We start from the raw sequence: 27,603 nt of genomic DNA, 5'->3' as shown, positions 1-27,603 counted from the left end.
GTAACTTCGATGGCATGAGATGTGAATTGGTTAGAATAGACTGTCGAATGATATTTAAAGGGTTGATGGTAGATAGGCAATGGCAGATATTTAAAGAACACATGGATGAAGTTCAACAATTGTACATCCCTGCCTGGAGTAAAAATAAAACGGGGAAGGTGGCTCAACCGTGGCTAACAAGGGAAATTAGAGATTAGAGATAGCGTTAAATCCAAGGAAGAGGCATATAAATTGGCCAAAAAAAGCAGCAAACCTGAGGACTGGGAGAAATTTGGAATTCAGCAGAGGAGAACAAAGGGTTTAATTAGGAGGAAGGAAATAGAGTATGAGAGGAAGCTTGCTGGGAACATAAAAATTGACTGCAAAAACTTCTATAGATATGTGAAGAGAAAAAGATTAGTGAAGACAAACGTAGGTCCCTTGCAGTCAGATTCAGGTGAATTTATAATGGGGAACAAAGAAATGGCAGAGCAGTTGAACAAATACTTTGGTTTTGTCTTCACGAAGGAAGACACAAATAATTTTCTGGAAATACTTGGGGACCGAGGGTCGAATGAGAAGGAGGAACTGAAGGAAATCCTTATTAGGCGGGAAATTGTGCTCGGGAAATTGATGGGATTGAAGGCTGATAAATCCCCGGGGCCTGATAGTCTGCATCCCAGAGTACTTAAGGAAGTGGTCCTAGAAATAGTGGATGGATTGGTGATCATTTTCCAACACTCTATTGACTCTGGATCAGTTCCTATGGACTGGAGGATAGCTAATGTAACACCACTTTTTAAAAAAGGAGGGAGAGAAAACGGGGAATTATAGACCGGTTAGCCTGACATCAGAAGTGGGGAAAATGTTGGAATCAATTAAATATGAAACAGCAACGCATTTGGAAAGCAGTAACAGGTTCGGTCCAAGTCAGCATGGATTTATGAAAGAGAATTCATGCTTGACAAATCTTCTAGAATTTTTTGAGGATGTAACTATTAGAGTGGACAAGGGAGGATCAGTGGATGTGGTGTATTTGGACTTTCAAAAAGCTTTTGACAAGGTCCCAAACAAAAGATTAGTGTGCAAAAATTAAAGCACATGGTATTGGGGGTAATGTATTGACATGGATAGAGAACTGGTTTGCAGACAGGAAGGAGAGAGTCGGGATAAACGGGTCCTTTTCAAAATGGCCGGCAGTGACTAGTGGGGTGCCGCAGGGTTCAGTGCTGAGACCCCAGCTATTTACAATATACATCAATGATTTAGATGAAGGAATTGAGTGTAATATTTGCAAGTTTGCAGATGACACTAAGCTGGGTGACGTTGTGAGCTGTGAGGAGGATGCTAAGAGGCTGCAGGGTGACTTGGACAGGTTAGGTGAGTGGGCAAATACCTGGCAGATGCAGTATAATGTGGATAAATGTGAGGTGATCCACTTTGGTGGCAAAAACAGGAAGGCAGATTATCTGAATGGGGACAGATTAGGAAAAAGGGAGGTACAACGAGACCTGGGTATCATGGTACATCAGCCATTTAAGGCTGGCATGCAGATATAACAGGCGGTGACGAAGGCAAATGGCATGTTGGCCTTCATAGCTAGGGGATTTGAGTATAGAAGCAGGGAGGTCTTTCTGCAGTTGTACAGGGCCTTGGTAAAGCCTCACCTGGAATATTGTGTTCAGTTTTGGTCTCCAAATCTGAGGAAGGACGTTCTTGCTGTTGAGGGAGTGCAGCAAAAGTTCACCAGACTGATTCCCGGATGGTGGAACTGACATATGAGGAGAGACTGGATCAACTGGGCCTTTATAAACTGGAGTTTAGAAGGAAGAGAGGGGATCTTATAAAAACTTAAAAGATTCTGAAGAGACTGGACAGGTTAGATGGTGGAAGAATGTTCCCGATGTTGGGGAAGTCCAGAACCAGGGGACAGTCTTAGGATAAGGGGTAGGCCATTTCGGACTGAGATGAGGAGAAACTTCTTCACTCAGAGTTGTTCCCTACCACAGAGAGTTGTTGATGCCAGTTCATTGGATATATTCAGGAGGGAGTTAGATATGGCCCTTACGGCTAAAAGGATCAAGGGGTATGGAGAGAAAGCAGGAAAGGGGTACTGAGGTGAATGATCAGCCATGATCTTACTGAATGGTGGTGCAAAGCTCGAAGGGCCGAATGGCCCACTCCTGCACCTATTTTCTATGTTTCTATGTTTTGATTTCTTTATTTTTTTAAATTCTGAAATATCTTGATAGTTTTAAATTTGCTACTTGTCGGCAGGCATCCGCCTATCCTTCCTCCCTTGGCTATGGCCTTCTGTGGATCCTTAAAGAATTTATTTTAAATAAACATTGTGGTAAATTTTTAAGTTTATGACTCTCCACTAAGTTTTGTTTTTAAGTACTAAAATGCCATTGGGCCATCACACACTGCCTCACTCACCACTCACTGTTCCAGTTTAAGCACCTCTGAGGCTGCCCTGCTCAGTGCAGCCTGTGACCACGAGAAATCAGGCAAGGACTGGCTGTGTGACGGGGACAGCATGTTGGATATGTGGAATGGAAAGCAGACTGCATAAACAATTTTCCTGGTCTTGTACAATTCCATTCTGTGGAATCCAGAATCGTGAGAGTAGTGGGAGCTCTGTGGTCTAAGTTTTGAATTTAGACCACTGGAGGTCTGTGGTGCAAGTTTAATTATTTATAAAAAAAACAGAAAATGCTGGAAACACTCAAGCTTCTGCAGAGACAGAAACAGTTCTGATGAAAGTTCAATGACCTAACTCTGTTTCTCTCTCCTCAGATGTTACTTGACCTGCTCAGTGTTTCCAGCATTTTCTATTTTTATTTCAGATTTCCAACTTGCGCAATATTTTGCTTTTTATTATTTATATATTGGCCCTGCTTCATAGTTATCATAAAACAAAACAAAAATGAATGCTGGAGATACTGGTCGGATATCTAGCAAACAAGTGTAGCTATGCAGAAGGGAGCTAACCACACCCCTGGAATAGGGTTATTTACATGGGGGTGTGGATCAAGAAAAGGGAGGAGAAAGAGAGCTTTATATTGTTACAAATGGGTCACATCTATATATAGCAATGTAAGTAGGTCAGAGCTTATATGCACTGTTATATCTGCTGCATCACTAATGCAATCTGAGGGAAATTCATTTTGTCCTGAATTTTTGTGGGCAGCCATAGGCAACTGACTAGTTATATATTTAAAGTCTTATATCTGCATATACTTGTCACTTATATTCAGATATCAAAATTTATGTAAACTGCTTACATAAACTTGTTAAGTGTAATTGTACCCCCTCCAATATGTAGAGGTGCTGCTGAGGTACTGCTGCGTCATCGCTGGCAGGAGGGATCCAATTACAATGTGACAAAGTTATGGGCTCAATTTTCCCCAGTTATCTGCGCCGTTATTTTGGCGCACGCCTCTTTTTTTTTTGGGCATAAATTAAAATATCCAAGTTTCCCCAAAGTTTCTGCGCTAGCATAACTCAAGTTAGTTGCGACCTTTCTAAGGTTAGTATTTTTTTGCATCATAACCTGATGTCTGTGCCAGTTTTTCCCCATTTAAGTAAGCTTGGCCAACTTACATTTTTCCTCTGATGGCGTATGTGAGCACTCCCATAAAACCTTCTGGGCACTTAAGAAAAACCAGCGCACATTAAAAAATCGGCGCAAAAAGACGGCATTGTTTTTATGCGAAATTTTGGAGGGAGTCAAGAAGAGAAAGAATATGCATCATGAAGCTTATTTTTTTCAAAGTCAAAAGGGAGAAAATGGAAGTCTAATGCAATTCTTTAATTTTAGATTTTTTTCAAAAGACCACCCCAACATCGAACGTCTCCTCACCGGGTTCGAGAGTTGAAGCATCGCTCCCTCGCCCAGACACAGGGGCTTGGCTTCAAAAGGGGCGGCGGGGGAGAGCTGAACTGAAGGGATGAGATCCCTTCGACTATACAGCAGCTTCAAATGAAGCCAGGGGGGCGGTGGACACCTTGCCCGTGTTCGGGAGAGAGAGCGATTCTGCTGGCCAACTCTAGAGCCCGATGAGGAGATTTTCGGTTGGTGGTGGGGTGATACTTTGAAAAACATCTAAAATTCAAGATTTGCATTAGACTTCGTTGCCCCAAATGTCTTCATTGAATGTCTAGCTTCCTATTCTAAGCAAGCCTATTACGCATGTGCAGACCAGGGTGTTGACCTTAGGGGGAAGAGAGGAAAGAAGCTTCAAGTCCTTTGTCCTGCTGTTTTGAGCTTCTTACAAAGCTACAATTTAATTATGGGGGCAATATTGACAATACCATACCTTGTGCAAGCTTTCTGCAGGATGGTGCTGCGGACGAGATGATTGATTCGACATCACCACGAGGAACCTCAGAGTACGTAGGATGATGGGCAGGAGGCCTTACTCACACCGGGTATTTCGAGACAGGCTTTAATACCTGCACTGGAGTGATGCAGATTGTGTGAGAAGGCTGCATTTCCGCAAAGATGTTGTAATCGAGATCTGTGAGTTAGTAAAAGCAGACCTGCAACCTAGAAGCGTCAGGAGGACTACTTTGTCAGTTGAAATGAAGGTTACAGCTGCACTTTCATTCTATGCAACTGCATCAATCCAGGCCACAACTGGGGATGTGCGTGCCATTTCTCAACATGCAACACATGCATCTGACAGGTGACAGCTGCACTATATGCCCAGAGGAATGGCTACTTAAAGTTCCCCATGTCCACCCAGGCAATGCGTGACAGGGCTGTGGGCTTCTCCAGGATTGCTGGCTTCCCAAAGGTACAGGGCTTCATTGATTGTATCCATATTGCCTTGAGAGCACCCTTGGAGGATTCAGAGATGTACAGGAATAGAAAAGGCTTCCACTCCGTGAATGTGCAGCTTGTGTGTGACGACATGCATCGCATCAGGTCAGTTAATGTGAGATAGCCTGGGAGCACCCATGATGCGTTCATCCTACGCGAGAGCGCTATATCTGCCGTGTTTCATCAGCAGACAGAAGGGCAGAGCTGGCTGCTGAGAGACAAAGGGTATGGACTCGCCACCTGGTTGATACTCCCCGGACGGAAGCTGACCGGGAATACAACATGTCTCACATTGCGACGTGCAGCATAAGAGAGGACCATTGGCATCTTGAAACAGCGTTTCCGATGCCTGGATCATTCCAGGGGCTACTTGCAATACTCCCCTGAGATTGTTGGTCAGTTCACTGTTGTGTGCTGCATGCTGCATAACTTAGCCATCATGAAGCAGCAGCAGTTGGTAGAGGACCCACCTGAGGTGAGAGTGCTGATGATGAGGAAGATGCAGGCGATGAGGAGGAGGAAGCCATGCAACTACCTGAACCTAGAGCGCGACGGTGGAGGAGGGCGGGCCGCCGTGCCCCTTTAACGATTGCTCAAGCCTTGCATCAGCAGCTCATCCGTGAACGCTTTGCTGCCTGAAGGCTCAGCGGCAACTATTCCACATGGACCATGTTCACTGTTTGGACCTGTTCCGTAATGTTGTGTTGTGTTAATAATGGAACAAAATAATGCAAATGATTCAGTTATAATTCAAAATATTTTATTCAAACATTTAACAAACACTTGTTTGTACTTAACTTAAATAAAAATATTCTATTAAACTTTAAAGATTTCAGTTAAGATCACTTACAAACTTTTAACTTGTAAATTTACATAACTTACAGAATACTTTTAATTTGAGAAGTGACAACAGTAACAACAGCAAAGAAAGGCTACACCCATCTCTCCTCCACCTTATTTTAAGACCGCCCGCTGCGCTTGGTGACTCCACCCCTGCCCGCAGGCAGTGGCGCAGCGTTTCTCGGGTTGGTACCAAGCTTATTCTTTCGAGCATCTCGGGTAATGCGCACTTCTTGATGGGGGGGGCGTGGGCAGGCGCTAATGTGGAGGCTGGTCTGGGGATTGGAGTGGGAGTGGCCGTTGATTCTGTCAATGGCCGCAGAGTCTGGGCGTGTTCCCTTATTGCAGCAGCTAACTGACATTCCCTCCCTCATGTGCCCTGACAGTGTCTCAACTACCTGCAACATTCCCTCCCTCATGCTCAGTGTATCAGCTACCTGCGACATTCCCTCTCTCATGTTCCCGGACAGTGTTCCCATTTCTCGTGAGAGTGTTGTTACTTTTCCCGACAGTCCCAATACCTCATCACCCACCCCACTGATGGTGTCCAGGAGTGATCGCGTAAGGTCAATGCACTCTGCACTCATTGCCATCATCTGAACCACATCTGTTCGATCCTGCACTTCAGGAGAGCACTGTTAAAGCTCTCCTTCCCCTCCTCACTGCATCCCACTGGGACCCGCAGCCTCGGACGGTGGGGCCCTGGCTGTGCTTCGCTGCATTCCACTGGAATCCCCAGCCTCGGACTGAGAAACCATGGAATATTCCAACACTCGTAACACTCAGGAAAGGGGCTGGTGTCTCAATGGGCGGCACCTGCACCTCCTCCAGCGCGAGTACAAGAATGGGGGTTTCATCCTCCCCCTCCCCCCGCGCTCTTGGTCTGGAAGGTGGGATTGGAAGATGTTCTCCTCTTCAGGCTCGTCCGTGTCTGAATAATCTTCTGCATCGGCTTCAGCCTCGTCAGGGTTGGCCTCAATTTCTGCAAAATGTAACAGAACAGACAAATGGTAAGCAGCAGAGCAGGGGGCAGAGTGCAGGGTGGCATGAGTAGGCACAAAGCGCAGGCAGCAGCTTCATTTGAAGGACCACGATGAATGATAGCACATTGCATCAAACGAAGCACAGCTGACGGAGACATCCCCATGAACCGAAGCATGGCTAGCCCGCGCAGTACTTAACAGTTAGCAAAACTAGACTGTGGAATTTGCAGGATTTACCCTCTCTCTCAAAGTGTGGGCCCAGCTTGTGCAGTGGTGGTTGTTTCTCTCCAGGCAGGACCCATCAAAGCAGTGATCCTGTCTTCCAAGTGTGTCAGTTGGTGCAGATTTGCCGGGCCTCCTCCTGTTCGAGTTCTTTCCCTTTTGTTGTGTGTACCACCTTCCTGTGCAAAGATGAATAGAACTTTTTAGGGAGGGTGTTTTTCTGCTGGGTGGGACATACAGATGGTCACATTTACAATTGCAATTCCAGTGAAAAAATGAAAATATTACTTACACTAATTACTTGACCAAGGTCCTGCCACTTCTTTTTGCACTGGCCTCCAGACCTCAGGGTGGTCACCGTTGTATAGTAATCTTCTGAAAGTTGAATCCAGCGTTTCATTTATTTTGGTAAAACTTTTGTGTGACCTCTGCTGGTGTCCAGCTCGTGCCATCTGGCCTCAATTACAGTAACCAGTACCTTCACTTTGTCCTGTGAGAAATTCTTGGTCCTTAAACTGCGTTGCATATTGTATTGCAGCTCCGATTTTTCTAATGAGAATTAAAGTTCTCACACACAACTGGCTCTTTAAAAATGGGCGAATGCAGACCGGGAGGTGTACTGGGCATGCGCGCTCATAGCAATCACGTAAAAAATTTCATTTTTTTTCCCCTCGCGCATGTGCAGAAGGGGGGTGGGGGGCAGCGTTTTTTCGGCACAGACATTGGCTCCACCCTCCGAAGTTAAAGGACAGGCTGCACAGCGCCAATTTCAACAAATAGAACGGAGAAACTGGCAAGTTACTTTTTGGAGTAGGCGGGGCCAAAAAGACAGGTGTAACTTTAATACGACAAAAAAAACGCACTGAGGAAAATTGAGCCCCATATAAAGCAGCTTTCATTGCAAATACATAGGAACTTATAGTGGAAATATAAAAAATAAAAATAATAGATTTTAAATGAGGACTGAATTAGGGACTGGCTACCGTGTCGTGTCGTAGACATGGACTCGCTGAATTCCTTCAAGCGAGTGCTGGGGCATAGATCACCTCTTACAGAAGGTAGGCACCACAGGGAATTCACGGCCCAAGTGATCACCTGTACGAGTTTAGTTCGCCTTGATGGGTCAGAGATGAATTTCCCAGATTCTCTCCTCCCATCCGCCATGATGACAGTTTTTTTTCCCTCTCCCAGGAGATCACATGGTTTTGGGTGGGTGGAGTGTATATGTTGTGATATACAATGTATCGCAATTGTGTAGGACAGACTCCAGGGAGCAGATGGCCTTTACCTGTCCATCATTGTTCATATGCATGCCTGGTCCAATTATCCCCCTCCCTCTAACACAGGACTTGGCCTTTATTCCCCTTGTGCAATGCCATGGGAGACCGACATAGTAGCAACACACATATTCCCAACAAAACAGCAATTGTAGTTCCAGACAGAAAATATGTAACTGTTACAGTTCTGCTGCGTAGAAAGCTGATTTGAGCGAGACATGTTCTGTACATGGTTACCATATTAGCAGATTTATCAGCTTTCTCCACATTGCAAAATTCCAGCTATTCTGCAGCACACAACTGCAAAACCAAGAAATTTTACTCTAGTTTGTAAATTCCCTGTATACTTACACACAACTTAATACCAACTCCATTCTTTACATCAATTCGGATTTCAGGCTTGGGAAATAAATGACTCAAGGTACACAGATGTAATTTGGACTCCATTTTCAAGTACTGCATTCTGTCCTCATTTTCATTATACATTCTTTTGTCCACATTTACAAATAGGAATTGCTTATGTAAACTTGTCACACTGTCATCACACCCTTCTGGATATGGCAGTGCTACAGCACCTCTACTTTTGGAGTGGGGGTTACCAATAAAATGCAATTAGAAGTTTACATCGTCAGTTTCCATTACTAATGTGGTCACAGGACTTTATAATACAAAAGTTGACAGGAAGTGTGCACAAATGGAAAGATTAGAATATATTAAACCGAAGAACAGTGCCATAAAAGTAAAGTACGGATGGACTCCAACTGAAATTTCTTCAGGTTCACTTGTCATCTGCTGAGTTTAAACAGCTATTGTTCAGAATTCCTTGTCTTCTGAGCCAACTCGTCAGCTAATCATAAATATAGAATTCTTCCAAATGTAGCTGGGCCGGAATAATCAATGCATATTTCTAGGAGCACAGTCTGCTCCAAAGAGCAGTACTAAAAATAGATACCCGCCACCAATGTTCCCCCTAATTTGTTTTGGGTGCGTGGTCCCTTTAATGGGCTGCGTGGCCGATTCAAAATTTTGCACATCCCATTGAAAAGCCAGGGAACAGCCTGCGTGGGACGCCCAGACAGTTGTGCGGCTGCACAGCTTAGCGGAAACGTTGCCCGCCACCGTGAACCAAAGGATCAATCTGACTTTCCAAAAGCTTGGCAAAAATGAGCATACTTTGTTATTTCCTGGGTAAACTATTTGGATGAATCAGTAGTGTGCGCTCACCTTGATCTTTTTTTTAAACCGCCAAGCTCGGGTTTGGAGTCAAAACACTATTGTTCATGGCCTTCTGGCACTAAATGTATTTTCAAAAGCTCGGTGTAGACTTACAACACAACATCCCTACATTTAGAAATAATCTTGCTATCACACCACTAACATATCGGTTAAGCTTATTAGCTGCCCTAGGTTATCTTAGCTCTGATAATATTAAAAGTAAGATTTACCCTGCATCATTGGACGGTCTGGGTTGTAAAGCTACATTAGCACTCTAACCTTAATTAGCATATTAGTTGACCTGACTGATGATACTTGAATCCTGCACTGAAGCAGTTTTGTAACCACTATACAAATACTGCTTCAGCTTAGGGGAATCTATAACTTTTTAAACGATTCCAGAGTTTTTCTCTATCTGGAAGCCCATTTTAAATGCTGATCAGTCTGTGTGAAGAACTTCTGTTATCAATCCTAAAGTTGCTATTTTGAAACTGTGCACTCTTATCCCACTCATAAGATTTGAATTAAAATAGCATTCCAGATGAATCTTTTCCATTCCCTTAACTGTTTTATATACCTCGAAGATCACCTCTGACATCTCCTTTCCAAGTTGTAAAACCCAAGTTTCTCTCGCCTTTCCTCATAACTCAATCGCTTGGCACTAGGGATTAAACTCATTGCTCTTCCTTGCACTTCCACCAGAGCTTGAATGTCTTCCTTGTTTCTTGGCAACCAGAATTGCACACTGTACTCGAGCTACAGTCTGATCAGGTAATTATACAATTTATTTTTGGGGGGAGAATTCCTTGGACTCATGTTTTGGCTACAATGAATTAAATATTGTTGAGCATCTTAGGATGTCTTTAAACTATAACTGCTGGACTGAGATCAACAGCTGTAGTCTGGGTTCTAGTAAGGCAGAACCATACATATATTGCTGGTTAACTTCCTGGATTATGTGCATAAGCAGAGCTATTTCACAACAGTTTTAAAAATGTAAATGTTGAGAGAATGGGGGGAGAGAGAATTCCTGCTCAACATTTTAATGAAGGTGAAAGTTTAAAAAGTACCTCTGGGTGGGGGGATCCAATTGAATACTATATGAACCAAGTTTGACACCTCACTGGATTTACACTTTATGCGGCATCAAGCATAAGCAGTGGGAAACTCCATCCCAAAAGGAGTCTCACTCAACTTTTCTGAGGTCAGGTCGAATCAAAATTCCTGATTTACTCTACACATTTAATGTTGGTGTAAAGTTTAAAATTGTTTTCAAATGCTAAACTTGCAGTATCAATGTTTTTTTTATTCATTCATTCACGTGATGTGGGTGTTGTTGGCGAGGCCGGCATTTATTGCCCATCTCAAATTGCCCTCCAGAAGGTGGTGGTGGGGAAGCCGCCGCCTTGAATCGCTGCAGTCGTGTGGTCAAGTTCAATGCACCTTTGGAGATCCTCAGCCAGAAACACTCATGAACCAGAAGTTTCATCAGCAGGTTTCATGTCCATACTGGAAGTTAAATGCAGTTATATTTCTCACTGTGGTAGTCAGACTGTAAGCACTTTATCTATCTCATTTTTAAATAGTACGGCAAAGAAATTGGCCTCCTTAGTGCCTCCCGTTATCGCCGCCAGGGGGCGATGATGGGATGTTAACCACTTACCGACCGGGCGTGGCAAGATGAACGACTTCGGCGAGAGGTTTTCGGCGGCGGTAGGATACTGCGCCCTGATCTCCTTCACCTGGAGATCATGACGTCATTGCCGTGTGCACCGCCCCGGGCCTGAACTTCGCCGCCGCCGCTCCTCCCCCACTCCCTCGACAGCATCGCCGGGCGAAAATACTGGCAGTTCAGGAGGCATTGATCAGGAGGCTGGGCACTTCAGGGGCGAAAGTTAAAAGGTGAGGTGGCCAAGGTAAGTTAAAAAAATTCAAATGTGACGTTTCTCATATTTTTAGATTCCTCCGGCCACGATCTATCAGCAGGCACTCAGGAGGAACTGAAGGAAATCCTTATTAGTCAGGAAATTGTGTTAGGGAAATTGATGGGATTGAAGGTCGATAAATCCCCAGGGCCTGATAGACTGCATCCCAGAGTACTTAAGTGGCCATAGAAATAGTGGATGCATTGGTGGTCATTTTCCAACATTCTATAGACTCTGGATCAGTTCCTATGGATTGGAAGGTAGCTAATGTAACCCCACTTTTAAAAAAACGGAGGGAGAGGAAAACAGGGAATTATACACCGGTTAGCCTGACATCGGTAGTGGGGAAAATGTTGGAATCAATTATTAAAGATGTAATAGCATCGCATTTGGAAAGCAGTGACAGGATCGGTCCAAGTCAGCATGGATTTATGAAAGGGAAATCATGCTTGACAAATCTTCTAGAATTTTTGAGGATGTAACTAGTAGAGTGGACAAGGGAGAGCCAGTGGATGTGGTGTATTTGGACTATCAAAAGGCTTTTGACAAAGTCGCACACAAGAGATTAGTGTGCAAAATTAAAGCACATGGTATTGGGGGTAATGTTTTCCATGGATAGAGAACTGGTTGGCAGACAGGAAGCAAAGATTAGGAATAAACGGATCCTTTTCAGAATGGCTAGTGACTAGTGGGGTACCGCAAGGTTCAGTGTTGGGACCCCAGCTATTTACAATATACATTAATGATTTAGACAAAGGAATTGAATGTAATAAGCTCCAAGTTTGCAAATGACACTAAGCTGGGTGGCAGTGTGAGCTGTGAGAACGATGCTAGAAACATAGAAAATAGGTGCAGGAGTAGGCCATTTGGCCCTTCGAGTCTGCACCGCTATTTAATAAGATCATGGCTGATCATTCCCTCAGTACCCCTTTCCTGCTTTCTCTCCATGCCCCTTGATCTCTTTAGCTGTAAGGGCAATATCTAACTCCCCCTTGAATATATCCAATGAACTGGCATCAACAACTCTCTGCGGCAGGGAATTCCGCAGGTTAACAACTCTGAGTGAAGAAGTTTCTCCTCAACTCAGTCTTAAATGGCCTACCCTTTATCCTAAGACTATGTTCCCTGGTTGTGAACTTCCCCAACATTGGGAACATTCTTCCCGCATCTAACCTGTACAGTCCGATCAGAATTTTATATGTTTCTATGAGATTCCCTCATTCTTCTAAAATCCAATGAATAAAGGCCCAGTTGATCCAGTCTCTCCTCATATGTCAGTCCAGCCATCCCTGGAATCAGTCTGGTGAACCTTCGCTGCACTCCCTTAATAGCAAGAACGTCCTTCCTCAGATTAGGAGACCAAAACTGAACATAATATTCCAGGTGAGGCCTCACCAAGGCTGTCGAACTGCAGTAAGAGCTCCCTGCTCCGATACTCAAATCCCCTAGCTATGAAGGCCAACATGCCATTTGCCTTCATTACCGCCTGCTGCACCTGGATATGGATAGAAAGCCCATACTGAAGTTGCATGATCAGCCATGATCATATTGAATGGTGGTGCAGGCTCGAAAAGCCGAATGGCCTACTCCTGCACCTATTTTCTATGTTTCTATGTTGCAGTGCATCGGGCTGATCGGGCCGGATCGCAGCTGCTGTCTGGGACCAAGTAAAGTGGTTCCAATGCAGCCTACAGCGATGGCCCTTCCCTTTAAGGGAGGGAAGGAGCCTACAAACGTGACAGCGCTGCAGGCCCATTGTGCAGCGCTGCACAACTACCGCCCCGCCTGCGTCCTTGATTTAGCGCTCCACTTCCTTCCTGGAACGCAAAACTGAAATTTTTATAACTTGAAAATAATTAGTGCTTGCCGCTAATTTTTTCAACATTGCGAATTCTCCTCCTACATTTTTAATTAGCAGTGTATACTCAGGATAGATTTGGAAGTCTATTATCCAGACTGCAGCTGTCTTACTGGTGAAAACTTCCAAGTCCTCATTTGGCATTGCTCATTAACTCTGTAGGATTTATAAAGAGCTACTGAAACAAGACCCAACACAGTCTGTCCATCTACTGCTGCTGCTGATGATGGAGGTCTGAGAAAAGACAGATACTGTTCAAGCCATTTCAAACTTCACTCAAAGAGCTGTATAGGAAGACTTTCTTTGATCTTCCTTAGAAACAGATGTAATTCACAAACTGGAGAGTCTGGCTGCAGCCTTCGCTCAGTGGTGGCACTCTCTCGTCCGAGTCAGAAAGTCATCAGTTGAAGCCCCACTTCAGAGACATGAGTACATAACCTAGGCTGGCACTTCAGTGCAATACTGAGGGAACACTGCACTGCTGTAGATGCTGTCCTTCGGATGAGACAAAAACCAAGGTCCCATCAGGTGGGTGTAAAAGATTCCACAGCACTATTCAAAAAAGAACAGGGAAGTTCCCACCGTGTCCTGGCCAACATTTATCCCTCAAGCAACACCAGAAACAGATGATCTCGTCATTTATTTCATTACTATTTGGAGGACCTTGCTCTGAGTGAAATGGCTGCCACATTTCCTACATTACAACGGTATCTATATTTCAAAAGTATTTTATTAGCTGTAATGTGTTTTGGGACGTCATTAAGTCGTGAAAGACGCTATATAATTGCAAGTTCATTCTTTATGACATGTTGAAAGACATGATTGCTTGAACCACAACCAGAAACAGCCTTTACAGAGTTCATGTATATTTTAATCAACTTGATACGAACTTGAAAAACTTTTTGCCAAGATGCTGCATCAAATCTAGAAAGCTGTTTTCACAGAATTCTTATTCAACCCATCAGCTGGTAAAATATATGTGCAGTATAAGGCAAAACATCTCTTACTTATGGGAGTAGCACCAAGAGTTTCAAGTGGTAAAGGATGCTAATGAAGTGAGAAAAACTGAATGAAGTCTTCACTGGATTTATTCCCTGCACTTAGAACAACAAATTGGCACGTTGTCAATTTCTGACTATCTCCATTAATATTTACTGATTCAATTCAATTACTGATGGTAACAATCTGTGGCACTTGGAGGTATACTTGAAAATCACATTTTTAAGATTTGATCACTATTTTCTGTCCCTTATATTTTGTGGTTAGTGAGATGGAGGATATTAGTGCACACAAGTAGAATTTTTTCCACTTTTAACACTCGGTGTCAGAACAGGTTGAATGTAAAGTTTTTATCAATTAACCCAACCACAAGCCTTATCCTCATTACACAAATAAATACCCATTCAGAACTGTGCATTACTAACAGCAATTTTCCTGGTAGCCTAAAACTGAGAATTTGTGCCTGAACTTTTGGTTTTTTTCCCTTTGGATTTTCACCCACTGGGATAAACATTTTTTTAAATTTCACAGGCAGAGAAGATGCTTCTATCCAAACAATCAGTAAGGACCAGATTTGAGCACAGGCCCCAGAAATTAATGTACTCAACACTGTACCATACAGCCATGAACCATATTTAATATTAACTTGCTCATGCAGTAGATATGCAAGTTCAATGGGGAAGAGCTGAGGTAATGATGGAAGAGAGGATGTATAGAAACATAGAAAATAGGTGCAGGAGTAGGCCATTCGGCCCTTCGAACCTGCACCGCCATTCAATGAGTTCATGGCTGAACATGCAACTTCAGTACCCCATTCCTGCTTTCTCGCCATACCACCGATCCTCCTAGTAGTAAGGACTACATCTGACTCCTTTTTGAATATATTTACTGAATTGGCCTCAACAACTTTCTGTGGTAGAGAATTCCACAGGTTCACCACTCTCTGGGTGAAGAATTTCTCCTCATCTCGGTCCCAAAATGGCTTACCCCTTATTCTTAGACTGTGATCCCTGGTTCTGGACTTCCCCAACATTGGGAACATTCTTCCTGCATCTAACCTGTCTAAACACGTCAGAATTTTAAACGTTTCGATGAGATCCCATCTCATTCTTCTGAACTTCAGTGAATACAAGCCCAGTTGATCCAGTCTTTCTTGATATGTCAGTCCCGCCATCCCAGGAATCAGTCTGGTGAACCTTCGCTGCACTCCCTCAACAGCAAGAATGTCCTTCCTCAAGTTAGGAGACCAAAACTGTACACAATACTCCAGGTGTGGCCTCATCAAGGCCCTGTACAACTGTAACAACACCTCCCTGCCCCTGTACTCAAATCCCCTCGCTGTGAAGGCCAACATGCCATTTGCTTTCTTAACCGCCTGCTGTACCTGCATGCCAACTTTCAATGATTGATGTACCATGACACCCAGGTCTCGCTGCACCTCCCCTTTTTTCTAATCTGTCACCATTCAAATAGTCTGTCTCTCTGTGTAGTAAGAAAGGGCCATCATAAATTGGCAGGAGACACAAATGGGGTGAGGGTGTGGGGGAAAATCACGAGTGAATGGAGAGGTATTTTTCTCACAACCCCCAACTCAACTGCAATCTGAAGCCGCTGATTGCTCCTTTCCCCACCACGCCAACCACCAGAAACAAAAGAAGAAAAATAAAGAAACGCAAGAGTTAGGGGAGAAAGACAGAGAGAAGAGAAAGAGTGAGAAAAGCATAGGAGAGTTAAAGAGAGAAAATTAATACCGACAGCAGGAGCAGGCAAGATAGAGATCATAATCTCCGGCTGACCCTGCACAATGATAGAAGATTTTTAAAATATTAGTTTATCTGCTCACACTTGGGCCCCAACTTTCCACATGATTTGCTCCTGATTTTTAGGAGCAACTGGTGGAGAACGGAGTATCTTAGAAATCGCAATTCTCCACATTTAAGTTTTCTGCAGCTCTAGTCAGTTAGAACAGTTTCACTTTTGAACAGAATTTTTTTTGACGCCTGATTTGAAAGTTTCCACAGTGAAAACGTACTCCAAACTAACTTAGAATGGAGCAAGTGAAGATTTTTATCGGCCTGAAAAAACTTTGTCTACACATTAAAAAATCAGGCGCAGGTTACAAATTAGGCGTCCAGAACAAGGTGGGGTTGGGGGGGGGGGGGGAGGGAAGTCATTACATTCTTCAATAAATCCTTAGTTATACTTATACAAATAATTCCAACCTGAATAAAAATTTATAAGCAAAGAAAAGATTAAATAAACCATGTTCCTACCTGTGTGAAAGTGCTTCAGGCAGGCCTTTCAGACAGGGAGAAGGCTGCAGGAAGCCTCACAAGTTGAGGCAGCCGTTCCCAACGGCGGGGGGGGGGGGGGGGGGGGGGAGGAGGAGGCAGTGAGGGCCCGACCGACGGCAGCGGGGGGGGGGGGAGGTAGGGAGAAGGCTGCAGGAAGCCTCAGAAGTTGAGGCAGCCATTCCCGACGGCAGGGGGTGGGGGGGAGGCCCCCCTGCCGTCGGTCGGGCCCGTCGGGAAATGGCTGCCTCCACTTCTGAGGCTTCCTGCAGCCTTCTCGCTGCTGCAAGAAGCCTCAGTGCTGATCATGGAAGGGCAATGTAGTTTTATTTAAAAATGTTAAAAATTGAACAGCTACAAAGAACTACAAAAATGGCCGAGTGCCAATGTTTCCTTCACACTGCGCACGGTTGCCGGCATGAAAAAAACTCATTTAAATGGTACCCGCCCCCTCCTACTTACAAAATCGGCACAAGTGGTAGGCTCCGCCCCCTGGGCGGCGCGCCAAGCTGACATCGAGCTGCAAAGCGTTCGAGAATAGCGCTTTTTTTTCAGGCGCCATTTTCGGCGTGAAAAGCGGGCGCCCAGCTCGGAGGGGCGCCTGTTTTGCTGCGTGTGGAAACTTGGGGCCTTGATGTCTACAAAACCATCCTACCTGTTGTCAAAATTTTGTCAAGCTTGTTTGTCAATTTTTGCCCACTATAAATTCCTATGTCCATATTTATTCTGCAGATAAACTCCTATGCCCCAACCAACTCAACTTCTCCACTTCCCAAATTACTATAAGTTGAGTGAGTTAACTTTGAATATCAAATTGAAATATTACCAAGGACAGAATGTCTAACTTTAAAATGTAGATAATTATGTCTGTGTGCCCTGATCCAATAACTTTGTCTTACCTGAAGACCACACAGTCTTGATTGCCCCTGCCCCAGTGTGCAATGCCACCCTCCACCCAAAAAAATGTGAAGTATTTTTAAATTTGGGTCATACGGTATTCAAAAATAACTTATTCATAGTACACATTTTTGATATTCTGGTTTATTTCAATGCCCAGCAAAATGTTTTGCATTTCCAAATGCCATCTGTTTTAGTTTGGAATCCAAAAAGAATGTGTCAGTATTTGCTTGATCAAGATACTGGATTTTTTCAGAACCCCAGTATAAACTTTTAAATGTTGTGCTACAAATATCCAGCATAAAACATGAAAATAACTTACTTTCAGTAGGGAATCTATTTTTTCTTAGTGCAAGTCTTTCAGCTTTTTTCCTAGCCTCAGCCAGGCTAAAGAGGACTCCATATACACACTGCCGTATTGGCCTGTACAGCAAAGCAGCAGGAGGCAAATCTTTATTGGCTTCATCTTCTATGCTAATTGAGATCTTAATCTCACCCTATAATTAAAAAGATTATTGTTTATAATTAAAAACATTGCATCGTATTCACCATTTTCACAGACCTTCCCCACTGTTCTTCCCTCTCCCCACCCCCTTTTTCCCTGGTTTTGTACTTGCTTATAAACTGTTAAATCTCTAACTTCTTCCAGTTCTGTCATCGATCTGAAACATTAACTCTGTCTCCACAGATGCTGCCTGACCTGCTGACATTTTCTGTTTTTATTCATCAGTAGTACTTTCTTAGAACCTCTACTTGGTTAAAAAAAAACATGATTCACACTGAGCAGCAATGGAAATTGCTCACATGTAAGCCAACTAAAGTTGACATGCTTTTGATTGGTATTTCATTCCATCATTTACAATATTCTACACTTTGACAGATATTTATTCCAAGGTATATACACTTTTCTTTAAAATATGTTCTCAGGATGTGGTGAAAGCAGGCAAGGCCACCTTTATTGCCCCTCTCCAAGTTACCCTGATATGGTGATACTGTTTTTTTTTTAACTCCAGCACTTCTTGTGGAGATGGTGCTCCACGATGGTGTTAGGTAATAAATTCCAAGATTGTAACCCAGCGATGAAGGAATGAACACCAGTATATCTCCAAGTCAGGACTGTGTGAGACACTTGAAAGCAAACTAGAAGGTCACGGAGTTCCTGGTAGTAGAGGTCGCAGGGCAGGGAGATGCTGTTAAATTAAGCTGGTGAGTTAGTGCACCGCATCCTATAATGTCCTTTAGAGAAGAAAACCTGCTGTCTTTGCCTCTGTGTGACTCCAGATCCACAGAAATGTGGTTGGCTCTTAACTGCCCTCTGAAATGGTCCAGCAAGCCACTCAGTTGTATCAAACTGCTGTAAGATAATTCCAAAATATAACTCAAGGAAATACACACTACTACTCGCGCAACATCTGCTTGATAACAGGTTTACCTCAAGAACAAAATAAATGTCTAGACCAGCATATGCCCTTGGTTTTGTTTAAATAGAACACCAGACGACAAAATGGGGTAGCATCCAATGGCAGTTAAAACATGAGCACTGTAATCTTGAAATAAACAACTCAAAAACCTTGGATGAGGTCTCAAGATTATTTTATTTAGATATTTCCAAGTGAGTGAAGGGTTATGGGGAGCAGACAGGGAACTGGAGCTGAGCCCAAGATCAGATCAGCCATGATCTTAATAAATGACGGAGCAGGCTCGAGGAGCCAAATGGCCTACTCCTGCTCCTATTTCTTATGTTCTTAATACAGTATTTCAAAATCTTAATTTATGCAATTAGTAATTGCCACCTCATTGTTCATAGAAATTAATTATGATCAAAATGATGGCCTAAGTAACTACTGGCAATTGGAACTTTGCTCCCAGGAGTCTGCTTTAATAGAATCATAGAATGGTTACAGCACAGAGGGAGGCCATTTGGCCCGTCGAACCCATGCCGGCTCTCTGCGCTCACAAGTTGTCAGCAGGAAGGATTTCATTAATGGTAATTTAATGGTGCTATTGCACTGATATACTATTTACTACGATATAAACATTTCAAAGAGACTACGGCAACATCAAAACTTACAAACTGAGCCAATATCATTTTCGTATGATCATAAACAAAACTTTCAGCATATTCTCTTCAATATTTTTGGGGGAGGGATCAAGGTAAGGGAATCAATGTTGGGGAACAGAGCTGCAACTTTTGGTATCCAATGTCAATATCAAGTATTCCTTTCTCAAGTACAGCACTTACCAGATGGATGTTGTTGCCAATAGCATAACTTAAAGACCAAACTTAAAAGAACCAACCAAATCTTGTTGTAAATTCAGTCCCATGAACTGCAACAACCAGGAGAAGGGTTCAGACTGTTCAAACTCATTTCCATTAGAACCATATAATCATATTACCGATTTTAGGGCCTCGACATCTAAAGGTATGGCCACAAATGGTGGGGTAAAGGAAATGGGGGATGTGTAAGAGGCCAGAGTTGGAGGAATGCAGTGTTCTTGCAGGGTTGTAAGGCTGCAGGAGGTTACAGAGATAGGGAGTGCAAGGCAATGGAGGGATTTAAATGCAATGAAGAGAATTTTAAATTTCAGGCATAGGTGGACCAGGAGCCAACATAGGTCAGAGAGCACAGGGGTGATGGGTGAGCAGGACTTTGTGCTGGCTAGGATACAGGCAGCAGAGTTTTGAAAAAACTCAAGTTTATGGAGGGTGGTAGATGGCAGGCCGATCAGGAGTGTATTGGAATAATCGAGTCTGGAAATAACAAAAACAATGATGAGGGTTTCAGCAGCAGATGGGCTGAGGGGCAGAAATGGGCAATGTAACTGTGATTGAGAAGATATGACATTCTTCTGACTGCGGCCGTTTGTGTGACCTCCCCCCTTCGTCCCACATTGGTAATCATGTATTCAGTCTGTCCAGGCCCCACATGCTGGAATTCCCTAACTAACCCGCCCATCACCCCCAGCTTCTCTATCCCTTCATAAAGAAGGACCTTTAAGGCCCTCCTTAAAACCCATCTCTTTGACCAAGCATTTGGTTGAGAGTCCGAGTGTCTCCTTTGTCTCAGCAGTTATTTTTGTCTGCTTATACATTTGTGCAGTACCTTGGGACTTGTTTTTTTATACATTGTAGATATATAACTGCAAGTTGTTGCTGTGTATGGAGAAAGTTTCCAACAGATTCCTGACACACCATCACTAGCTTGCCAATCCTAGAAACACTGCTTTACCACTACTCTGTTGTTTGTCCCTCAACCAACCCTGAAGACATCATGCGTTACCTTTAGTATCATCGGTCTTCATTAAAAAAAAAGTTGCTTTTTAGAAGTCCCTCCATTGTATTCCCAATTCTTATACTCAATTCCCAGTTTTCCCACTGTAGCCATTGTTTCTAAATAATAACATTTTAAGATAAATCAGTTTAATTGTACATAGTGCGTAGTATTTGGACCTACCTTTGTGAGCACCTGAAATACATAAGGGTACATCAATCCTTTCCTGTGTCTGTGTTCAGCAACTCTTAGTACCTCTGGAGCTACCATTGGCACAGGTGGGGTGGTTATATCCATGTGGTTTCTTGTAGGCACCGATAGGAGAGATGGAATCTGTTCAGTGTTGATTTGGCTTAGCCGGCTTCCTGCTGGTGCAGGGGAAACTTTTGCATCTACTTGGCTTCCTGGATTGCCAGACGGATCCTCTACCTGCTGCATAAGATAGCTATTAGCACATTCTACCAAGGTCAAAGAACACATCCCTATTTAATAATAGTTTTTAAAAATGTGTTTCCAACCTGTACAGATCTACATTTCAAGAAAAAAAACACTAATTATTTTCAGTCATAACTTGAAACAGAAACAATGACTCATTATAATCGCACTCCTGTGCCGCAGGTATTAAGTTAACACTTTGGAGCCAGCTGCCAGCAACATTGTTTTACATTGGCAGCTCCATAGTGCTTTGTATTCAAGCAAAGGTGAACTTTGCCCATGTGACCTTAAAATGAACAGTGCCATGTGATTTTCTTTAAATGGCAGTTTGAAGAACAAACTCGGAACAATGTACTTCGCGGCTTTATTTGTAAACAAAAATTATTTTGTAAATTGCAGGTTATTAGCCCAAGATACTCAATGACACTGCAACAATATGATGAAAAATTAATATACTTGTATTACTATTAAATACTTATGGAAGTGTTATCAATTAAGATCACTGAAGTGGTACTTATATAATACCTTTGTTTCATTGCGAATACAAACACCTTTCTGATGCCCTCCTCCAGAGGTTTTTTCTAGCGTTTCAGATTGATTTCCAGATTTTTCCCAAGCTAATATATGCCCAACTTGGTGATGTGGTTCAGTAACATGGCTGGGAAGAAAATCAACACAAACACAGAAATTTAAACTGCTCTGCTCAACACCAGACATCTAGTAGAAAAATAAATAGAACATTATTTTTTCGATTTGCAATTTTTTTTCTCTCCAGCTCTATTTTCCTTACCATGTATTTTTTTCATTTCCTTGCCTAACTATTTTCACAACCTTTTGCCTCACTAAGATATCCATCCATCACCCACCAGTTTTTACATTGCCTCAGCGTTTCCAAAAAACCCCGTTGAGGCAGCTAACCTATCATTTCTCTTACACCGCCACACCCCTTTTTCTTTGTTCCATTCCATATATAGAGCTAGAGGTTCCCTAACCTGTTTTTCTGGCGCACTCACCAGAGGTGCACAGTTTTTGTCCGCCTCCAAATGCGCCAAAAAAAGACGTCGGTATTCTGGCCGCTCCCCAGCCTCTCTCTTCGGTCGTGGCGTAGCGTGGCCCAATGGATTGGGCGAAAACAGTGCCGGGGACCTCTGCACATGCGCGCTAGAGTCTGCGCGCATGGGCAGTAACTCCTGGCAGGCCGAATCTGTGAGTACGCGCTGCAGGCTGTGTGGGAAGGGCCCAAAGCATGCCGTCCCTAGCGCTGGCTGAATGGGCACCCTCATCGGCGGCCCGCTGCGTTCCCTAAAGTAGGACTTCTATTTTTTGTGTGTTATTTACTGATTGATTTTGGTGCTTTAGGTGCAGGGTTCCTTCTATTTCATCAAGATCCACGGCGCGGCCCTGGACAATGTGGACCATTTCCCATATCTCGGGAGCCTCTTATCAACAAAGGCAGACATTGATGCGGAGATTCAGCATCGCCTCCAGTGCGCCAGCGCAGCCTTCGGCCGCCTGCGGAAGAGAGTGTTTGAAGACCAGGTCCTCAAATTTACCACCAAACTCATGGTCTACAGGGCTGTAATAATACCCGCCTTCCTGTATGTGTCTGAGGCATGGACGATGTACAGAAGGCACCTCAAGTCGCTGGAGATATATCACCAACGATGTCTCCGCAAGATCCTGCAAATCTCCTGGGAGGACAGGCGCACCAACATCAGTGTCCTCGACCAGGCTAACATCCCCAGTATTGAAGCACTGACCACACTCGATCAGCTTCGCTGGGCAGGCCACATATTACACATGCCAGATACGAGACTCCCTAACCCTAAGCAAATGCTTTATGCGGAGCTCCTTCATGGTAAACGAACCAAAGGAGGACAGCAGAAACGTTATAAGGACACCCGCAAAGCCTCTCTGGTAAAGTGCGACATCACCACTGACACCTGGGAGACCCTGGCTGCAGACCACCCGAGGTGGAGGAAGTCCATCTGGGAGGGGGTTGAGCTCTTTGAGGCTCGACGCAAGGAGCATGAAGAGGCCAGGCGCAGGCAGCGGAAGGAGCGCGCGGCAAACCAGCCCTAACGACCTCTTCCCTCGACGAATGTCTGTCCCACCTGTAACAGGGTCGGTGGCTCTCGTATCAGATTGTTCAGCCATCAAAGAACTCACTTTGGGAGTGGAAGCAAGTCCTCCTCGATTCCGAGGGACTGCCTATGATGATGATGATCCTTCTATTTTTTTTATTTGTTACTTATTGATTGCTTATTACTTTTCGTGCTTTGTTTGGTACTTGGTAGTGTTTTAAATGTAGTTACTTGCGCCGATTCCTTAACTCTAGGTAAGGTTTTTCTGTGCGGACAGAAGTGGCAACATACGCTGGCCTAAGTTAGTTTGGAGCAACTATTTGCTGGCCAAACACCTAAAACAGGGGTAAGTGGCTGGGAATGCCCCCTTTTGAAAAAAACTGAACTAAAAAAAACCTAACTAACTCATTTACACTGGCGCAAATTAAATGGCCAGTATTGCAACTAAAAAGATAGCCCAGAAAAATCAAGTTGCTCCAAAAAAAAGGAGCAACTCCTAGGGAAACTTGGGCCCTATATATGCCATAGCGTTGCTCACAGCGAGCTGAATGTTTTGTAAGAACAGGAGTTCTTATTAAAGACACTGATTTGTCAGTGCTCGAGGTAATCTGGGATGATGTCTCAGGGTATATATTTATTTTGGATTATGCTAATCTTATTGCAGAAATATGCTCATATCTGAAGAATAGATAGTATTAATACAAGCATTTCGCAACTGGGTAAACAATTTTGTCAAATTGAGGACATTTTATAAATCTTGATGTAGCATCTATAATTCACAAAAAAATCAAAGCCAATTAAATCCAATGCATCAAAGTCCACTAATTTCAAAGAAAAATGGAATGAAAATTAAAATAAATAATAATGTTGCACTATAAAAAGTTGCATAGCCAGATCCTTAAAATTATCAAAATTGCTTTTCTATTTTAGTCACTTTAAAAAAAAACAACAAGATCATTCATCAAACACAGATATTCTTTCATCATCATCATCATCATAGGCGGTCCTTCGTATCGAGGATTACTTGTTTCCACGATAAAAAAGGATCAGTTCACAGGTGTTTCAATCAAGGACCTAATATTCCAGGTCCCAAACTAAATGTTGAAGGGTGGAAGATGCCTGTGCGTGGATTTCTTTTAACGTATGGTGGCTGTTGCACACCAGCCACCACACGGGCTTGACAGAGCTGGGTCTTGTTCCAGTGGCAAGGATTAACCAAGACGACTGGAGACCAGCTCTGTTGCACGGACCTAGTGCACACACATATTGCAGTGTGGACTGGCCCGTGCTGCCCCTGGGCCCTCATCTCTGAGCTCTGATCACGTAGCTCCATGATCACTTGCCAAGCCTGCGCCCCAACCTCACCTCTCCTGCTGTACCTGCCCACGCTCCAATCAGCGACCTGTGGTATCCTTCTCTAATATTCTGATGAAGGGTCGTCGAACCAAAATTTTAACTCGCTTTTCTCTCCACAAATGCTGCCTGACCCGCTGAGATTTCCAGCATTCTCGGTTTTTATTTCAGATTCCAGCATCCACAGTATTTTGTTTTTGTATCGATATTCTCCATCTATTTAAAGTGCTAATAGAACTACAGCATAGTTTGGATCTTAAGAGTAACGTTCCACACACTTCCTCAACACAATTTATTTTATTAAACGTTGAATAAATCAAACATCAGAATTAGCGGAGGTCAAAGCATAACCAGCTGTAAACATTTTCATCCAGGTTATTCATCTGACAGTACAGCATCAAAATATTCGTAATTTTCTTTCAGATTTTGATCTGTTGACCATTTAAACCTAGTTCCAGCTCCAAACTGAATGCTGTACATCCAGTAATTAACATTTGAAAGTATTGCTTTTCAGCTTCAACAGTATGCACCACTTTCCCATCTAACACATGAAAAGCGTGTTTGAAAATTCAACGGCTGAATGTTACTAAACAGAATAATGAAAAGCATAATATCCATCTGCAGCATTCTTGGAACAAACAACGTACGAGCATAGTACAGGTTGAAGCTCCCATATCTGGAACCTGGCCTGTTCCGGATAAGGGATTTTTCCGAACAAGGGGTGGTCACGTTAAATTGGATGGTACAGGTCACCATCATCATCACAGGCAGTTCCTCGAAGTGAGGATGACTTGCTTCCATGCCAAAAAGGGATGAGTTCACAGGTGTTTCAATGTTCCAGATCCCGAACTAATATTCCAGATTCCGAAGGATGGAAGATGCCTGTGCATGGATTTTTTTAAACGTGTCGTGGCCATTGCACATCAGCCACCACACAGGCTTGACAGAGCTAGGATTACCCAAGACGACTGGAGACCCGCGCTGCTGCACGGATCGAGCGCGCACACATATCGCAGTGTGGGCTGGCCCGTGCTGTCCCTGGGCCCTCACTTCTTCTGAGCCCCAAACTCTTGCCTCTCCTGGGCCCCGGTCACTTCCATCTACAAACTCTTGCCGCTCCTTCATCCTTCCTGCTGTGCCTGCCCGCACTGCAATCAGCGACCTGGCTTCGCAGCCGTCGTCCTCCTGCAGCAGCACGCGCGGCTCCCTGCAGTGGTATGCCACCACATGCTGATCCTTGTAATGGCCCCGACCTGTGCGGTCCCGGCCTGCAAGATCAGCAGCAGGCTGGGGCCATTACAAGGAGCAGCGTGCAGCGGCCCGGCCATGGTACAGGTACTGAGCAAGGGGATATTGGGTCTGGCTGCTTGGGGCTGGGAGTGCAGCACTGAGATCATTGGGAGTGGGGGCGCGGTGGCGGTGGATCGCGGGGTCAGGTCAGCGATTGCGGGAGTCGGCAGCGAGGAAGGACTTCAATTTGTTTTTGTCCGAGTTCTGCGCATGTGCCACCTGGTGGCGGGAATGGTTCCGGACGAGGGGTGGTTCCGGATAAGCGAGGTTCAACCTGTCTTATAATCGTGCATACATAAACACACAAGCGAAAAAATTATTATTCATCAACATCCAACCAGTTTTGATAAATCTTGTTCCCACCATGGTATTTTCAACTAATAGTTTAAAAATATGGAGAGAAAAAATATCTACCATCTAAGTTTTCTGGAAGTTGGTGTAATATTTTGCACCAAGCCCAAATATAGTTTATGCCAATTAATGAGCATGCTGTTATTAATGAAAGGAGTGTTTTGCTCCGGTTAACTTTTTGTGTGTGCTACACTTCTTGCATAACAGAACAAGTAGATTAAAGGAATTTTTTCACACCACAAAGCTGTTTTCACTTAAAAGTTTCTGTACCTTAGGTCCAGGTTCTAATTTCTCCGAATAGCCTGCACTGATAAGTTTCATATGCCGATTTTTTTTTCATGGTGTTATATGATGTTTGCCAGATCATTTCAGAAAAACACGAGAAAATTGAGTTGAACTGCAGTTTACTTTTGAAATGATTAAGTTTTCTAAATTGGTCTGCACATTGATTTCTTTGATCTGACTGTTCCAAAAATCTCCACTGTAAAATCGGTGACAAGCTCCTAGTGTACCACCATTTTGATTGGATAGCGACTGTCATGTACATTCAATTTCTGCTTGTCAAAAATAGTCTTTATCCGTATAGTTTTCAACTAGTTATACAAGCAATTGCATTTCATCAGAATACGTAATTTATTTAAATCAAACAGTGCGTCAAGCAATACAGGCGTATTTAGAAAATCTTACTTTTAATTTAACGCCTTGTAGTTATTCAATGTTTAACATTTTGCCAACAAAGGAATTAAACACTTACTTAATAGCACCCCGATTTTCCTCATTGTCGGACGAGGAAGATGTTGAAGAAGCAGGGAAGAATGGAGCTTCTATGCCACAGTGATTTGGACTCACAGCTGAAGCCGTAGAAATATTTGGTGAGGAACGCTCATACAAAGGTGTATGCTTCCCTTCGTGAGGAATGTTGCTGTAACTGTTATTGGATTCCAGGGTGAGGCTGGGATCAGGCAGGGCAGGCTGGTATGTACCTATTGACGAAGGCTGATCTTTGTTAGGCGAGTACAAGTCTGATGCCCCCTGTCCTGAAGTGGCAGCTTGGCTAGCTAGTTGTTGGCCCTGACATAATGAAACAAATAATGGTATCAAATAATGTCACTTTATAATTGATCTGAGTCTTTGAACATAGTTGAACCCCGACAAATAAATAAATATCCCATCAGATACAGTAACTTAATTGACGGCTCAAAAGTAATCCTGTGATTCTAAATTGCTTTGGGACATTTTGAGGTTGTGATAAGGCACTATATAAATGCAAGTTCTGTCTTATCCATTTAAGAGTTTGGCATCGTACCAATGCCATCGTGATCAGAGGGTGCTCCCAATTTCAGCTGCATAACTGAACAATAAATCAATTTTTCTTCAGATGATACAGCAGAAACCAGGCTAAAGCAACATAGTAGCTTAAACAGATAAATAAGCTCCAAAGTACATCGTCAGCAAAATAATCAATGAAGGAAGATGTATAGGTGTGTACGTGAAAGCCAAATAA

At 43.5% G+C, this 27,603-nt stretch overlaps 1 protein-coding gene across 2 annotated transcripts in view; it reads right to left on the bottom strand.

Annotated features, from left to right (window-relative positions):
- Nucleotides 1-27,603, bottom strand: part of LOC139277194 (constitutive coactivator of PPAR-gamma-like protein 1 homolog) — a 147,278-nt gene that overhangs the window by 50,260 nt on the left and 69,415 nt on the right. Inside the window, exons 7-10 of one of the 2 annotated variants that reach the window (XM_070895322.1) lie at nt 26,854-27,170; nt 21,547-21,679; nt 20,770-21,018; nt 17,637-17,811 (exon numbers count right to left, since the gene is read on the bottom strand). In XM_070895322.1, the coding sequence (XP_070751423.1) occupies nt 17,637-17,811; nt 20,770-21,018; nt 21,547-21,679; nt 26,854-27,170 (874 nt within the window). Of the gene's footprint in view, nt 1-17,636; nt 17,812-17,944; nt 18,669-20,769; nt 21,019-21,546; nt 21,680-26,853; nt 27,171-27,603 lie in introns of those variants that run through there. The other variant, XM_070895323.1, reaches the window with a different exon arrangement.

The sequence above is a fragment of the Pristiophorus japonicus genome, chromosome 12 (genome assembly GCF_044704955.1).
Source record: "Pristiophorus japonicus isolate sPriJap1 chromosome 12, sPriJap1.hap1, whole genome shotgun sequence".
NCBI lineage: Eukaryota > Metazoa > Chordata > Chondrichthyes > Pristiophoridae > Pristiophorus > Pristiophorus japonicus.
This window is presented reverse-complemented; position numbering and strand designations above follow the sequence as displayed.